Source organism: Globicephala melas, chromosome 4, assembly GCF_963455315.2.
Source record: "Globicephala melas chromosome 4, mGloMel1.2, whole genome shotgun sequence".
Lineage (NCBI taxonomy): Eukaryota > Metazoa > Chordata > Mammalia > Artiodactyla > Delphinidae > Globicephala > Globicephala melas.
This window is the reverse complement of record NC_083317.1, coordinates 14,330,673-14,348,139: the sequence shown is the minus strand read 5'-3', so window position 1 is coordinate 14,348,139 and position 17,467 is coordinate 14,330,673. Positions and strand designations below refer to the sequence as shown.

Genomic DNA, 17,467 nt, shown 5'->3' with positions numbered 1-17,467 from the left:
TGTGGACAGCAGCTTGGGACTCAAACCCCTGGGCTCACAGTCCATGGTGTTATGCACCTGTGGAAGCATGCACCAGGAGGAATTCAGAAGCTAGAAGCCAGATAAGTGCCAGCTGGTGTCCTCTTAGTTGTGCAGAGTGGGATTAAGTTAATGAAATCTGGATGACCACTATATTATTCACTATACTATAATTAATTGATGAAATAGAGAAAGAATAAAATCTTTACTCTGGGAAATTTATAATGTGTCAGAGACTTGGAACAGAGGAAGATGCAGTTTTCTGAGTGGTAAAGGCAAGACATCAGTTCAGGAGTTGTGTTTCTTGTTGTAAAAATAATACAGTTTTCTTATTTTGACTATCTACCTGAAGTGGGATATTATATTTAATTTCAGACATAATTGTAGTATTATAAATTCATTGTCTCCACCATTGAATTTTAGTGTTTATTTGTGATCACTTCATTATACTGCTAGTTACACTTAATAAATCTTTGAGCTGTTTTTATAAATTTGCTTGTTTACTAGTTTTGGTAGGGAGAATAATGGCCCCTTAAAGTTATTTATATACCTTTTGAATATGTTATGTTATGTGACAAAGGTAATGAAAGTAGCAGATGTAATTAAAGTTGCTAACCAGTTGATGTTAAAATAGAGATTGCCAGGTGGACCCAACATGATTATAAGCATCCTTAAAAATGGAAGAGAGAGGCAGAAGAGTAGGTCAGAGTCATACACTGTAAGAAGGATTTGACCCACCATTGATGGCTTTGAAGACGGAAGAAGTGGGACATTGGCTAAGGAATTCAGATGGCCTCTAGGAAACAAAAAAAAGGTAAGTAAATAGGTTTTCCCCTAGATCCTCTGGAAAGAAATGTAGTCCTTCCAGCACCATGATATTAGTCCAGTGAGACTGCCTGAATTTTGTCCTACAGAATTATAATAAATTGTTGTTTAAGCTATTATGTGTATATGTATATGTACATATATATATATATATATATGTATGGCTTATTTGATATAATTTGTTATAGCAATAATTTAAAAACTAAGATATTAGTATATTCCTAAAGTCAGAAAACTTTCCACTCCTGCATCTCAAATTGAGAGACATTAATAGATGAGGCATCAGCTTGGCCAACAACTTCAGTTGTTCCCCATGAGTGTTCTGCAGTTGCTAATGTTTTGAAGTTTAAAATTTGATTATTTCTTTGGTTGGAGATTATGCACATGAGATGACCTTGAATCATTAAGATTCATAAGCAGGACACTTTACAGAGGATTTACTGTTTATCATTTAAATTTTTATAATGCAGTGGCTGATAAATTTTTTTCCAATTATTTTTCATTATTCTTTTATTTTTTTCCTTCTAACTATACAGTCACCATAACTAGTTCCTAAACATGGGGGAGGAGAAGGAAGAGGGATAAGAAGGTGAGGCAGAGAAGGAGCATATGAGGGAAGAGAAAAGAGAGAATGGTACAGTTGGATGGAATAAAATCATTCTACTTCGTCACTCTACTATAACTTGCTGTGTAATCTTGTAAAATTCTATTTAACTCCTTTATGTTTTATATTTTATCACGTTGGTCGTAAAGGAAGAAGTAAAGAGAACGTGATGAGAAGACTGAGAAATACTTATAAGACTAGATTTTGCTAAGCCTCTCATACCCTGCAACCCATTTTCTAATTTCAGGGATGTTTGAGAATCTTATAAAATAAAGATAAGAAAAATAATTGAACATTACTTGTTTTATATGGATATTAAATTTCCAGTTATTATTATATTATGTCAGTATGTTACTTTGTGTAACACTTGGATGTCAGAAGAATGGCATAAAATAAAGAATATCCAATTTTATTTCAATATACAATTGAAACATTCATTTTTGATAATATTAAAGCTTTCTTGTTTGCAGTTAGATTCAGTTTCTATGTTGGCTAAGAACCCAGGTGCAACCTCACACCTGCTGAGCCTAGTTCCTTCCTATCTAAGTTTGTTGCCTGCCTTCTTATACAAATGTTGATAATTAGAGCAGACTGAAAATAGTAACTGGGGTACAGGGATTTAGTCAATTAAAAAAATGAGAAAATTTCCACCACTGTGATTATCTAAAGCTCAGAGATGCTCCTAGTCTAAAAATGTACACCCACACACTAGTCTTCCATTTTAATACCCTTTATGCACATGCCTCATCATAGAAGTCTAAATTTTCTTCCTACACCCTTAAAACCATTCTCATACATAATATCTTTAGAGATGCATGGTCCGTGTTTATTGTGTGAATAAAGGTATTCAAATCACTTGGATTTTCTTTTAGAGAAAGTCTGTACCAAGAAACTGTGGGCATCCGGGGAAAACTCTTGCTTAAAAAAAAGAAAAATATCTAAGCCTAATCAAAATTAGTGCATAGTCCCCCAAATCTGACCTTACCAAAGCCCATTAAAAGAAGCAATGACAATACAAATCCTAGCTGACACATTACTTGTAAATAACAATATTCACAGCATATTTGGATAGCAGAATAAAGAGTTTATTAAAATCAAATTATTTGATTTTCCATCTATCTTTGGGAGAAGTACAAAACCATAAATTCTATCAACAATATAATTTGAATTTCTCATTAATTTTGTAGGTTGACAGAGTTAATCTATCACCCAGTGTTCGAGGGCTGGAGAGGTAAAGAGTTGCCGGTTATCAGGGAACATTAGAATACTTTTCAATGGAGGAAATTAAGATAATAGATAATCACAGTACAGAATCTAAATTTCTTAATGGATTTGACTCTTCTACAAATTAATCAGTAGAAACCAGATCTACAGATTGGCCAGTAACAAGATGAACGGAAACTCTGTGATTGGGTGCCAGAATCTGGATCCACAGCCCAGAGAAGGGAAGCCACAGACTCCATAACCCAGGGGTCTGAAGCCATGGGATCCAAAGCCCATTGAGTAGCAGCTTCTGTATCCAGAGCTCAGGGAGAGGCAACTGCTGGACTTAAAGCCCAAACACCCAGCATAAGTTGTCCAGCAGGAACTGCAGAGCCTGGAGGTCCTGGGGCGGTAGCAGGATGTCTGGCAGGGAAAGGACATCACACGAGATGTCTGGAACCTGATGGGCTCATAGCAGATCTCCTGACAGCTTCGTAATAGAGAGGAGCCCAGCAGGCAGGTGCTAGGAGAGCAGAGGTCAGTGCTGTAGACCAGGTTGCTGGGCTGGAAGGAGCCTGGGCAGCGCAGATAGCCTCCAAGGGAGCAGGAGGGGAAGTTTCCAGGGCAGCCGTTGTAGGACGTGCTGACAGGAGGTATGAGCTCAGTTGAGTTACAGGGAGAAGATTCTGAGTTTGAATTTAACCTTCTGGACAGGTGTGTATATATATACTCTCAGCAGTAGGTGTGGTAACCTACAGGGTCATTTTTTACATATTTGTGCTCCCTCGTTTACATGTGTGTAATTCAGTAATCTTCTCTGTAATTGCAGTTGGAATCGTTTTCTCCATATTGTATTTATGGGTGCTATAATTTTGGTGTTATAGCCCAGGCCAATGAACTACACTATGTCAGAAATGCTATGACTGTTTCACACTAATGCTTATCCCATCATAGTCAGGAAATGGTGAGATAAGCATCATTTTCCTTTTCCTCTTGTCATAATCCTTGTGTGTTTTATGTCTGGCAATGATGAGAAAACACTTTTCTCAAATGGTGGTTAAATAAGATAAAATTATATCTCTTCTTTGTCAATGGATCAAAGGTGCAACTTTGGCTTGAATGAGGAATCTACTAAATACTGACCTTACTTGTCCCTATGTTTTCTCATTCTCCAAAATTATTGCACATCTATTACATTCTATTACACATGTGTCTCAGATACAATGGAGAGGAAAAAATATCAACCAGGACAAATTTAATATCACTGATGGCTACAACCAGAGAGAAACTTGGACAATTATTTGGAGACATAGTGACAGTGAGGGACAGAACCAAGACAGAGTCACAAATGCAGGCCAGTTTGGACCCTTATGAAGAGAATCAAAGAGCTAAGAAATATTGAGATGAGGGAAGGAAAAATTGAGTTTTAGATTCAGTGTATCTGATATGAGACCTGTAGTCTTAACAGATTCTCATCTGTATGTGTAGCAGCCCTGAGAATTTACTTCTCAGATCTTCATCTGCAGGAGGCTTGATTGACCAAGGGCCCCCCCTCCATGCTATGGTCTGAAATCTAGCACTTCATTGGCATGGAAGCCTTCCTATTCATGTGACTGCTGCCAGGCAATGACTGAGCATAGCAGAGACACATGGAATCCTCTGATGGCCAACAACTGAGGATTCTCCAATGGCCTTGAGGAACTACCTTTAATCTGTGGCTACCTGGGGCATGTCCTTCCCTCTCTTCTTCACTCTGGTCAGACTCGTATGGAAGTCTGACATCTCCTAGCCTTCTTCACTCCCTCTCCCAGCTCTTTTCTCCCACAGACATTTCCCAGTACAATCCTTGTACCTTTAATTCCATCTTGGTGTCTGCTTCATGAATGACCTGTACTAACACAGTAAGTTATGGAGTGACTTTTGCCAGCCCAACTATGTCTCTTCCAGGCCTTACGGATTTGTTGCCAAGAATCTATCTGGTGTTACTGATTCTCCATTTCCTCCATTCTGCCCTTTTGTTAGTTCACTCTTTTGCTTAGTCTGGGATTAATGTACTTTCCAATTTTCACTCCTTAGTGTGGATATGGATTCAGTGATTTTCAGCCATTATTCTAAAATGTATGCATTTAAGGCTATAACTTTCCTACAAAGCACAGTTTAATTTTGATATTTTATATTCTATTGTGTTTTCTTCTTTGAGGATGGATTGTTTATAAGCATAATGCTTAATTTCCAAATATATGAGGATTTACTAGTTAATTCTGTTGTTCTAGTTGCTATTTCTTCTTAGCTTATACCACTATGATAAGCATATGATCTATTTTGGTAAATGCTTTGTGGACATTTGAACATAACTGATATTCTGAAGTTTTGACCGCAATGTTTTATGCATGTTACTTAGGCCATATTTGCTAATCATGTCGTTAATATTTTCTATGCCCTTATTGTTTGTTTGTCTGTCATCTGCTTCAGAAGTGAAAGAAGAGTATTAAATTTCTAGTTGTGATTGTGGATTTGTATATTTCTCTTTGTAGATTGTCATTTTTTTTTGGTGTGACAGTGTGAGCCATCTTTTTCTTTGTATTTATTGTGTTTGAAATTTGTGATGGTTCCTTAATCTGTGTGTCAAAGAATTCCCAGATGCATTTCTCTGTTTTGCATGTTAAACATTCTAAATGCTTACTTTAAATGTAAGGAAGACAGTCATTAAACTTTGTCTTAAAGAAGCAAAGGCAAGATAAGATTTAAAATACAAAGGGTAGATTCTAGTGAGGGAAAAATGCAGGTAATCTGAGTATGTTGAATCTTGTTTACACATTTTTGGAATTAAACTAATTGGTTGGTGGGTAGTAAAACATTCAGACTGAACATTCTGTCTTGTACATGCCAACCCAGGTTAACAAATAAAATTATTTCAGTTATTTAATAATTAAAGAAAACTGTTTGGAAGTTCAGCTTTGGAGAATTTGTTGCAGGCTGTCTCTGGGTAACGTTTGCTAAAGCCCATCATCTTTCAGCCATCTCAACCTTAGGCCAGTTCTTCTTATTTTCCTCATTACTATTTCACATGTGAGATGATGTCTTTCATCAATTTTGATAAATTGTCAACTATAGTCTCTTCAAGTATTTTTTCTGTCCCATTCTTATTTCCTTTTTTCCCTGAGATTCTAATTATAAGCAAAATACACTATTAAACTATGTTATATATGCCTCTTACAGTCTTTTCTCTATTTTCAATCTTTTTGTTTTTTTATGCTTTACTTTGGGAATTTCCTTCTACTCCATCTTCTAATTCACTAATTGTCTATTCAGCAATGTTTAATCCCCTGATAAAACATATAAATTAGGTTTTCCAAATGTTATTATTTTGTAAATTTCTAAAAATTTCAATTAGTTTCTGTTGTTCAGTTTTCAGTTTTCTGTCAAAATCTTCAATCTTATCTTTAATTCTTTAAACATAACTATTCCTTGATAATAGTATTTTCCTATTTCCTATTGTTAAATTCTTTACATAGGTATTTTAATGTCTGATTTTGACATGTCCATTATATGGATTGTGTATTTCAGATTCTATTTTCTCCTGTTCTGTTTTGTTCCAGTCTTATTTTCTCATATTCCTGCTATATTTTTAGAGTAATAGATATTTCATATATATTTTAAAAACCTGGGTGACTTTATCTCCCTCCAGAAAGATTTGCTTATATTTTTGGAAGGCTGCTAGGATAAAGATGTCAGAATTCTAGATTATTTTAATCCAAAGAGGGATTGAGAGAATTCAAACCTGGGCTTCAGTTCTTATAGGAAGCTGTCTATTAGCAACTCAGTTTTACTTCCATGAACTGGTTCTCCATGGTCTGGGATATTTTCCATGGTCCCAACTCTTTGGTAAGTCCAAAATTCTAATTTTATTTCTCTAGTCCTGTTAGTTTATGAAAATTCTCTCAGCTTCTTAGTCACTACTTCCAAAATCAACATATAATTTGAAGGGAATAGCAAACTCCAGATATAGGCTCGTTTCTTTTGATTTCAGTTCTGACCCATATAGTATCCCTGTGACTCTGGAACATTTTGATATGTCTCTGAAGTTTTCAAACACAGATTTTTTTTTTTTTTAATTTCTCCAGCTTTTCTATTCTCATTGAAAGGAATTGTTCAATGTTTTAAACAATGTTAGCTTGCTAATTTTATGTAATTTTGAAAGGTTTATTTATGTTTAGAATACATAAGAGCATTTCAAATAAGGGAGTAGCTACAGTGAAGGTGACCATTTAAAAGTCTGTTACAGCAGTTTAAGTAGTAATAGATGACACCAGAAGTCATGGAATTTAAAGCTGCTGTTGTGAGTATCAACCTTTCTTTCTAACCCTGTCTCCCACCCCCGTACCACTTCCCGTGCCTTACACTGTTACAATATGGCCTACACTCACCACGTGCCTTCATACCTTTCTGATTTTCTCATCCCGTTTTAACCTTCCAGACCTTATCTTGTTCTGTTCCATATTTATTGCATCTTTGCTTTTCTAAGTGACACCCCACTCCCAACGGAAGCTGTCCACACCCTGCCTATGTCTCCTGGGTAATCATCTGTATATTCTGAAGGCTGATTCTTCAGCGCATCTGTAAAGCTCTGTCTAAGGACCTTTTCACTTCCCAGGGCATGCTGAGCCCCTGCACAGGGAATCCTCCACTAGAACTGAGCTCCAGATGTCTACAGTGGTGCCTGGCTTAGTAATGCACACTGTACTGCTTTCCTTCCATTCCCTGTCAATCTTCCCACCCCCTGCAGGTGTTTACTGTGATCACTTCCCAAGTAAAAAACTTGCCCTTGAATCCATGTTCTCAAGCTTTGTTTCCAGATAATTTATAGAAAAATACTTGGATGCCTCATTAATACATTTACTGAAAAATCTTCGACGTTTCTCCACCTTGTAAAATTGTAATTATAACAACAAGGAACTATACTCAATATTTTATAACTTATAAGAGAAAAAATCTGAAAAGGAATATATATATAATATGTACATTATAAGTGAATCTGTGCTGTACACCTGAAACTAATGCAGTATTCTAAATCAACCATAATTTAATAAAAATAAATAAATTGTAATTTTAAAGTCCTAGGGAAAAATACCAAGAATATATTACAAAGGGAAATGTGCTTTAGTATTGCATGTGACACATTTAAGAAAGGCAGCCATGATATCTTTGTTCAATGAATATATTTTTAAGAACACAGAATTCAAAAGACTTCTAATCTATGTTGGATAATAATAAAGAACATATTTTGTGGCTAATAGGTAATAATAGATAGTGATTAAAGGGGATCTTTATATAAGAAGTATTGGCTTTTGTTTATTGTTTCAAACCTAGATGATTAATAAAAGAAAGATCCCCAGCAGGTTAGTGACAAGTTGACTGGTCATTTGGAGAAGAGTAGTAGCTGGGTGCCGACCATTGTAACTTTTAACTATGGATGAGATTCTGCTGGAAACACACCTCACATATCAAAACAACTTTGTTCATAACATAAGCGTTTAGACTCTGCAATTAAAAAATCAGAAGTCACAGGATCACAGCTCAAAGTGTTAAATTTTACATGAAATATATATCTCATTTTTTGTTATAAATAACTCAGTGTAAAAAAAAGAACAAAAATAATGGTGGAGGTTTATGGTACGTAGAACAAACAATATAATCTCTGGGCTTAATTTCGTCCACGATTAGGGAGTTTACAAATTCTTCTTGAATTTATATTAATTTAAGGTAGATGAAAATTTAGCAATTTAGAGCAAAGGGAAGAGAAGACTACCTCTTCTCAGGGAATAGTCCTTGAACAAGGAAACTGGAGTAACTGAAGACAAATTCACTCAATTTCCCAGTTTTGCCAGATAAATTTATGCTCCCCTTTTAACTCAGGTATTTTATATTCAAACATTTTAAAAATTTTGTCCAGCTTTATTGAAGTATAAATGACAAATAACAGTTGATATATATAGTGTACAATGTGGTGTTTTGCTATAGGTATATATTGTGAAATGATTACTGAAATCAAACTAACATATCCATCACTTCATGTGGTTACAATTTGTGTGTGTACGTGTGGTGAGAACACTTAAGATCATCTCTCTTAGGAAATATCAAGTATACAAAATAGTATTAGTGTTATCATTAACTATAGTTACCAGGCTGTACATCAGATCTGCAGAATGTGTTCATCCTGTATAATTAACATCTTGTACCCTTTGGCCAATATCAGAATACTTTTAGAGTTATGTTTGAAAACAGAAAAAATGGGGAAGGAATAGTGTCCACAGTATTGTATCAATTAGACATTTTACCTACTTGTTGAGGCACAAAGCAAGGAGAAATGAATTCTGGTCTTGAAGAACAGAAAATAAAGGACTCACCAAGTAACTATTTGAATTGGGTGTATTTACTTCTTTCCTCGGTCCTCTTCCTTCTATAAGGTCTACATTATGTTACTTTTAAACTTGCCATAGTTTTTTTTTTTTTTTTTTTTTTTTTTTTTTTTTTTTTTTTGCGGTATGCGGGCCTCTCACTGTTGTGGCCTCTCCCGTCGCGGAGCACAGGCTCCGGACGCGCAGGCTCAGCGGCCATGGCTCACGGGCCCAACCGCTCCGCGACATGTGGGATCTTCCCGGACCGGGGCACGAACCCGTGTGCCCTGCATCGGCAGGCGGACTCTCAACCACTGCGCCACCAGGGAAGCCCAGTTGCCATAGATTTTATTGATAAACTTCAATATTTTTAACATTATTATTTTTTGTAAGTTTATAACAGTTTTATTAGAAAATAAAATAAGAAAATATTGCCATCAACCATAACACTATATTTCCTTGAGTCTGGAATATAATTTAACTGGTTTTATTCTAACATTAAATATTTTGTGAATGAACTAGAAAGTATCTGTTTATACTCTCAGAATATGAAAAATCTAGCAAATTTTGTTTTTAAGCTTATAATCTGTAGTTAAGTAGAGGCTATATATATATACACATATATGTATATATATACACATATATGTGTGTGTGTGTATATATATATATATATATATATATATATATGAAAAAACAGAAGAGAAAGTCTAAGTTAAGCACAGAAAAAGGAGGAAAGAAAAATGCTACTGTGGGGACAGAAAGAGAGAAGAGAGAGAGATTCATACGTTCTGCAGAGGAAAAAAGAACTGGAAAGAAAAAAAAAAAAACTTCAAACTGAGCTTCCCTGGTGGCACAGTGGTTGAGAGTCCACCTGCCGATGCAGGGGACACGGGTTCATGCCACAATCTGGGAGGATCATGCCGCGGAGTGGCTGGGCCCGTGAGCCATGACCTCTGAGCCTGCGCGTCCGGAGCCTGTACTCCGCAATGGAAGAGGCCACAACAGTGAGAGGCCCACGTATCGCAAAAAAAAAAAAAAAAAAACCTTCAAACTGCAGCTCTGCAAAGGAACAACATATGAAAATTCATAAAATATACTAATTTTGAAAATTTTAATTAAAAAGACATTAGGAAACAGATAGTAATTTTAGTGCAATAGAAAAAAAAAAATCCTGAGCCTTCTCTGTTTCACTTTCATTTGTTTCCTCCCCTCATCAGACTATTCCTTCCTGGCTGAATAGAGATGGGCCCAGATTGATCTTCCCTGGTACTATTTCAACTGAGCCGTTTTTTGTTTTTTTGTTTGTTTGTTTGTTTTGTTTTTGTCATCTTATCTTTACATACACAGCAAAGTGTCTTTCAGTTTCTAGCCATTTCTCTCTCAGTCTCTGTTTTATTTATTTTTGGTCTCTCCTCATCAGATTAAAGACACAATGTAACTGTGATACTTGGTGTATTAGTTTTCTATTGCTGCCATAACAGATTACCACCAAGTGATTTTGGAGAATGGGAATGAATGTTGACAAGGCGGATCATTCCAGGAAGGATTCTATCCAGCTAGAAACTGTGCCTCTGATCCATTGTACCAGAAGAAAATTGATTTTGTCTCACTCCCCACTCTTAGGAGGAAAGCATCTACCAGCAAAACCAGATGTGGATACACAGGAATCAGATTAGCATAAACCAGAGGAAAAGCTTTCCTAGTCTTGTTGCTTTCCTGGCCATGATGGGATGTGCATTAATGTAAAAGAGTCAGCATTTCTGACACAGCAGTAGTCCATTGGCTTTGGCTATAACAACAAAATACAGCACCCATAAAAACAAATGCGGAAAACTATTCGAATGCAACTGCAATTACAGAGAAGACTATTGAATTACACATATGAAAAAGAGGAAATCTAACGTAGGGCCCATGACCCCATAGGTGTCACACCTATTGCTGAAAGTATATAAATGCCATAGTGCAGGAGTGACATTCAAACTTAGAATCTTCTCACAGTAACTCAGCTGAACTCACATCTCCTGTCAACATGTCCCATAATTGCCTCTCTGGAAATTTCTCCTTCCACTCCCTTGGGGGTCACTTGTGCTACCCAGTCTCCTTCCACCCCAGCAACCTGGTCTACAGCACTGACCTCTGCTCTCCCAGCACCTGACAGCTGGGCTCCTCTTTCTACAGTCAGGAGACCTGTTATGAGCCCATCAGGTGCCAGATGTCCCTTGTGGTGTCCAGTCCCTGCCAGACATCCTGCTACTGCCCCAGGCCTTCCAGTCTCTGCAGTCCTTGTTGGACAACTTATGCTGGGTGTCTGGACTTTAGGTCCAGCAGCTGAAGTTCCCTGAGCTCTGGACCCAGAAGCTGCTACTCACTGGGCTATGGATTCCATGGCCTCAAACCCCGGGGTCATGGAGTCTGTGGCTTCCCTTCCCTGGGCTGTGGATCCAGATTCTTCCGTCCAACCAACTTTGCCTCCAGTAGCTGCCGATCATCGTGTTACAGAACAACACGTGGATTTGCTTTCTATCGTTCAACTTGTTGAGGGTCTAGATCCTTTCGAGTATTGAGATCAAAGTCTGTACTCAGTACAGCCATCATTTTCATTCTCACCATTTACCACAGTTCTTTTATTCTACAATCATCAGTTTCTTGCATCATCAACTTTTGAGAGACTCTGAATTTAATGAATAACCCAGTATGAAGTCCTAATATCTGTACTATTGATAGAAAATATGCTATTGGATTTTCTTGGAAGGGCAATTGAAAATGAAAACCTTAATCTGATAAATTTATATTGTCATCTAGCACCTAAATATATTGTTCGGCTTATTATTATTTGCCTATAGTTTATTTAGGATTTGGGAATTTAAAATAAAGACCAATATGACTCTGAAACTGGGTTTGGGAACACACATTTTGATAGATTTGAGCAAATTTCTTTTGTCAGTGCATATGTTCCCTACTGGGAGTATTTATTTCCTGGAGGTCCATATTTTGTATGTCTCAATATCAGTGACACTTGCCTGAGAATGGAGGCATGGATTTCTGCTGATAAAGGAAAACAGAGAAATTGGCACAAAACTAGAAATGCAGGCAACAAGAATACAATATAACTTATAAGATAAGGTTACACATAGACCAAAAACGTATCTGAAAGTCTAGTATCTGAGTGTGGATTTTCAGCTAAGAGAAAAATGAGCCTTAAACAACTGCTAAGATAGATGTTTTGCTCCCTGTTTCTTGGCATAAGTGCCATGATCCTTCCCTGAGCCTGGTCCCTGAGCATGATCCATTCGTGAGCCGTCCCTATGAACATATGTAAAGAGATGCACAGTGACCTTAAGTGGGGAGTAACTGGGTTAAGGCGGTGTGGGAAAACCTCCTGATGCTTCTCCAAGGTTCAAACTGCATCAACTAAGAGCAACACACCTGAGCAATGCTGAACAAACATTTGTATCCATTAGTTTTAGCCTGAACTCCTCTCTCCCAGAAAGCAGAGCTGAAGTCAAAACCTTGGGTGCAGACAGGGTATTTGCCACGAGACCCCAAGGAGCTAGTTTGGGAGACCATGGAAGGTGAAAGAATGAAAGACGAAAATTTCACAAAGGGACATAATTTTTGGTTGACTTTATGGTGGGCACTGGGGACTCAATCGTTCAGGGCCTTTTTAGGAATGTATAGAATGACTTTTGGAATTGTCCACCCCAGGATCTTATCAACAGGGGGAAGTATTTATGCATCAGCTTCTGTTTCCCATTGCTAGAATGTTGTCCCTGATGTTTGTCACTTTTCTGGAACGTCATTACCTGTGCAAAGAGGATTCATAGTGTGTTCCTTTTGTTTTCCTGGCTGTGCCCTCTGAGAAACCCAGGTAGAGAGTGAAAGAAAAGTTGTCTATGCATGAAGGGAGAGACTGTCTGTGCAAAGAGGGTTGAAACCTGCATGAAATTGTTCACCATAGCTGTGCCTGGGATCATAGGTGAGAAAATGAGGATGTAACAGAGAATACAAAGGTACCAGATATACCACTTGCATTTAATGCTCAAACATCCTTGTGAGAAAGACAGATATTGTGTCATATAGATCTTTCTAGGCATGAAGGAATGAAAAGTCATAAAGAATTAGAATCTTGCCCAAGGTTATACATCAAAGATCTAGTAGAATCCAATCTCTTGAATTAATCTTTTCTTGTTCTTTCCTGACGCGCAGGCTCAGCGGCCGTGGCTCACGGGCCCAGCCGCTCTGCGGCATGTGGGATCTTCCCCGACTGGGGCACGAACCCATGTCCCCTGCATCGGCAGGCGGATTCTCAACCACTGTGCCACCAGGGAAGCCCTGTTTGTTTTTACTTCCACAAGAAAACTTAGGATTTAACACGAGTGAAAATGATTTAGAATAGTTATGTGACCTAAATGAAATGTATGCATCAGAGTGATATATTAACACAGCTTTTGCAACTACTAGTGATAAATAATTATCTTTGGAAATAATCGTCTTAAAATTTCTATCTTTTGAAATAGATACTGATGCTTCTTCAGCAAAATTGCCTCTTTTATTTTTCATGTGGTAAGTGATATTTCTGACCCCAGTGGTGGAGAGTTAATGTTATTGAATTGCTGTACAAGTCATATATTCACCATCAATTTGCTTTAGTAATAGATATTAAGTATTCACATTTTTAAATTAAATATGAACTTTTAGCTTTAGCTCTTTGTTCCTAAAAAGATATTTTTTTGCAAAGGTTAAAGAAGAAAGATGCTCCCAAACAATTAAATGAATAGTTGTAGATTTAAACAATACGACATGTGGCCAAGCCACTGTAGCAAGAGCATTTAGATTAATACTTATATGCTGTGTGCCACCCTCAATTTTAGGCCCATATTTTATGTACACCTAATCAGTAATTCTAAATTCCCCACTATCTCCACCAACTGGTAGTTTGGGGTGTATTATTGCATCTTGCATGCTGTGGAAAGAGCCGTAGCAGTACTGACTAGGTTAGAATGACAAATGACCCTCCAGCAAGATTTGAACATGTGAGCTGTCCTACCACTTGTATCTGAGTGTAATTTGTTTTCCATGGTCCCTCTGCAATAAAAGGAGTAGTTCCATTTTGTTCAGGCAGGATGACCAAAGAAAGGATAGGATATGGCTTGTCTTCTTTCAGATTTAACACTGGTTAAAGTGAAAACTCTGTACACTATACATGTATGTCATACTCCACTAGATGAAACCATAGGAAAAGCAAAGTGGTTTCCTAAACTGATCATCACTTATGTTAACTCAATTATTCATTATAAATAAAAAGTGAAAAATCTAAGACAATTACCAAATGAGACTGGATGCTGAGACAAATGGAATAAACCAAGACATATGGTTACCCTGTGGGTGAGAATCTAGGTCATCTGTATCTTTCAGTAATGTTGTCCTTGACATAATGGATAAAAGTTTGGAGCATAACTGCTGATTCAGGAGTGATCAGCTCCTTAAACATTTAGTTGAATGTTGTAACAAGAGAATATTTGCATTGTTTTTGAATTTCATTTTCTTTTTGTTTGTTTTTTTCTAAACAAATGTTATCAACAGAACTAAAAAAATAGTAGCAATTGGGACTCCATCAAACTTGTATAACAGATTGTATGGAAAATGTTGGGCTTACTTGCTAATAAGTGCTGGAATGTGTTAGATGTTTCATTTATAAATCAATTAGAAATTTCATTTGATTTCTTATATGCCTGTAAAGCTGGGAGAACTGGAATTCTCACCAAATCTAACTCACTAAAATCTAAGTTCTTACTGAATATCCCCATTTCAATTTCTCAAATATTTTAGAATGTATTTATGATTAACTTTCCTTCCGGAATTATATGATGTAGTCAATTTAATACACCTTACAATTTGTAACTATTATATATAAAAATATTCATTTCTAACCCACGACAAAACCAAAGGTCACAGTTATTTGTTTGTAGTCTTAAAAATGTATTTTCAGGTTTTATCATATAAAGATATTAACAGATGGAATAAACATAAAAGATGAAATAATTTCTTCCAAACCTAAAGGACACTGGGCAATTTTACATTTTAAAGTAAAGATTTTTTAAATGATGAATACAAGATACAGAAATATTCAGCCAGATATTTAGAAGTAGTTTTGAAGACAAAAAGTAAACAAATAATGTTAAAGCCAATATGTGGATGTCATATACCACATTTTTATTTTTTCGGTATGCGGTCCTCTCACTGTTGTGGGCTCTCCCGTTGTGGAACACAGGCTCTGGACGCACAGGCTCAGCAGCCATGGCTCACGGGTCCAGCCGCTCTGCGGCATGTGGGATCTTCCTGGACAGGGGCACGAACCTGTGTCCCCTGCATTGGCAGGCAGACTCTCAACAACTGCGCCACCAGGGAAGCCCTACCATATTTTTATTTAAACTTACAACATTTTTTTCTACTAGTAATACCAGTTAGTGGTATTCAAATTACCCCTAAGCCATAGTAGGTAACAGTAGAAGTCAAATTTATAAGCTAAATGTACAACAAAAGGTCAATAAATAGTATAGATATTGATATAGCAGGTATTGCATTAAATTTCTAGATGTAGTAGGTATTGTGTTCACGCATAATATTAGTAGAAGCCGGGTCCACAGGTTGGTTGGAAAGAAAGAGACTGGCAGCTCCTAGAAGAGAAGTAGGTCAGAAGGTAAAAGCTGGATCTACAACTTAGGGATGAGAAAGCACTGGGACCACAAACCGCTGATTGGAAACCACTGGATCCAAAGCCCAGAGATGGGATGCCACAATCAAAAGATTGAAAGTTACTTGGAGCCAAAGCCCAGAGGCCCAGAGACACAGAGTAAATCATCTGGCAGGGAATGAAGAACATGGAGGTCCTCCGGTGGTAGCAGGACGTCTGGCAGGGACCGGACACAACATGGAATGTCTGGCACCTGATGGGATCACAGCAAGTCTCCTGACAGCCAGTGTAGAGAGGAGTGCAGACGGTAGGAGCTGGGAGAGCAGCGAGTGTTTTAGACCAGGTCTCTGGGGTAAGAAGAGCCACAGGAGAAGCCTGAGTAGCGCAGGTGGTCCCCAAGGGAGCGGGAGGAGAAGTTTCCAGAGCAGCGGTAGTAGGACATGTTGACAGGACATGTAACTTACAATGGGAATACTCTAAGTTTGAATGTCGCTTTTTCAACAGGGGCATTTATATAATCTTATCATTGACTGTGTCATCCACATGGTTTATAAAAACAAGTCACCTTCCTCTTTTTAAATGAATTGGAAAAGATCAGCATAGTTACACATATGTAGTATTTGTGTTTTTACAACTGGAAAGTGCAGTCATGTTTGTGCCTTGGAATTCAGGTAATTGGAATCAGGTAATATTATTGAATTTTCAAAGCTCTTAGTCATCCTTCTCTACCAAAGGTCACTGAGCAGATCACTCAGAAAACTTTAGATGTAGTGTCTGGGCTGAGGGAAGCGGGCTTAATTAAAAATAATTGATACCCCTTTCAAAGTCTGTCTCAAAATTGTTGCCATCTGGATAACAAAGTTGCTAACTGATCTACTCAAAGTCATTTTTTCAAAAGCAAAAACATACATTGACTGTTACCAGGAAGTAGAAAGTTTACCTAATGGACAGTGCCATCAGGAAGCAGCAATGGTAACATGCAGATGTATGAGGATTATTTTTTTACATCAGATCTTGATTTTAATGGCTTTAGTGAAATATTAACTGAGAGATCCCCTTATTTCTGATGTCCCTGCTTAAAATTGTATGCAAACTAATGAGTCAGTCTTAGTTTTTCTGTCTTCTGTGTGTGTCTTTACTGTAGAATGAGTTAAGTATTAAATATAAATTTCTTTATATTAGTTTGGAATGTTAGAGGTTATTTATCTAAGATGCTGGAAAAAAGAAACATTAAAAATGTGGCAAAAATGCCTAGTATTTCTCTCTCTAATCAGAGGCAATGTTTACCACTAAAAGGATTCCCCAGAATCTGAAAAATGCCCCTGTTCTATAGAAAGTTTATAAGGTAATTGCCTTGAACTTTTGGAGCAAAGGAGTCATCTTAAGCATATTTTTCCTTTGCCTCAGAAAGCGACATATATCACTTTGACTTAAATTGTTTTCAGGTGTTTCTGACAAGTATTAGAAAATTTCTAAAATAATCGTCATTTTGTTGTTGTTGTTATTGTTCTATGACTTGTATTCCACCTCTGTGTAGTAGGCTAATGAAGACTGACAACCTTGAAGAAGAGGAGAGATTAAGAAAGTTTATCTTTCTGTGGCTTCTGTGCTGTTTGATTTGTTCATTTCATAGAAAAACATTTCTCTTCTACTTTTGAACAAAAGTGCTTGGGTACACAAACCTCCATTTTGTTGAGAAAAGGATGTTCAAAATTACTTAATATC

The 17,467-nt window shown here is 37.1% G+C and overlaps 1 protein-coding gene and 2 pseudogenes across 1 annotated transcript; 1 reads left to right on the top strand and 2 right to left on the bottom strand.

The window, feature by feature from the left end:
• Window positions 1–2,799: 2,799 nt before the first annotated feature.
• Window positions 2,800–7,109, bottom strand: LOC115865834 (keratin-associated protein 13-1-like; annotated as a pseudogene).
• Window positions 7,110–11,077: 3,968 nt separating this feature from the next.
• LOC115865853 (keratin-associated protein 13-2-like) lies at window positions 11,078–11,587 on the top strand (annotated as a pseudogene).
• A 4,086-nt stretch (window positions 11,588–15,673) lies between these two features.
• LOC115865854 (keratin-associated protein 14-like) lies at window positions 15,674–16,184 on the bottom strand. The gene is given in 2 exon segments (XM_030880924.2): window positions 15,674–16,027; window positions 16,029–16,184. Coding segments are annotated over 2 exon segments (510 nt in total).
• Between the last annotated feature and the right edge of the window lie 1,283 nt (window positions 16,185–17,467).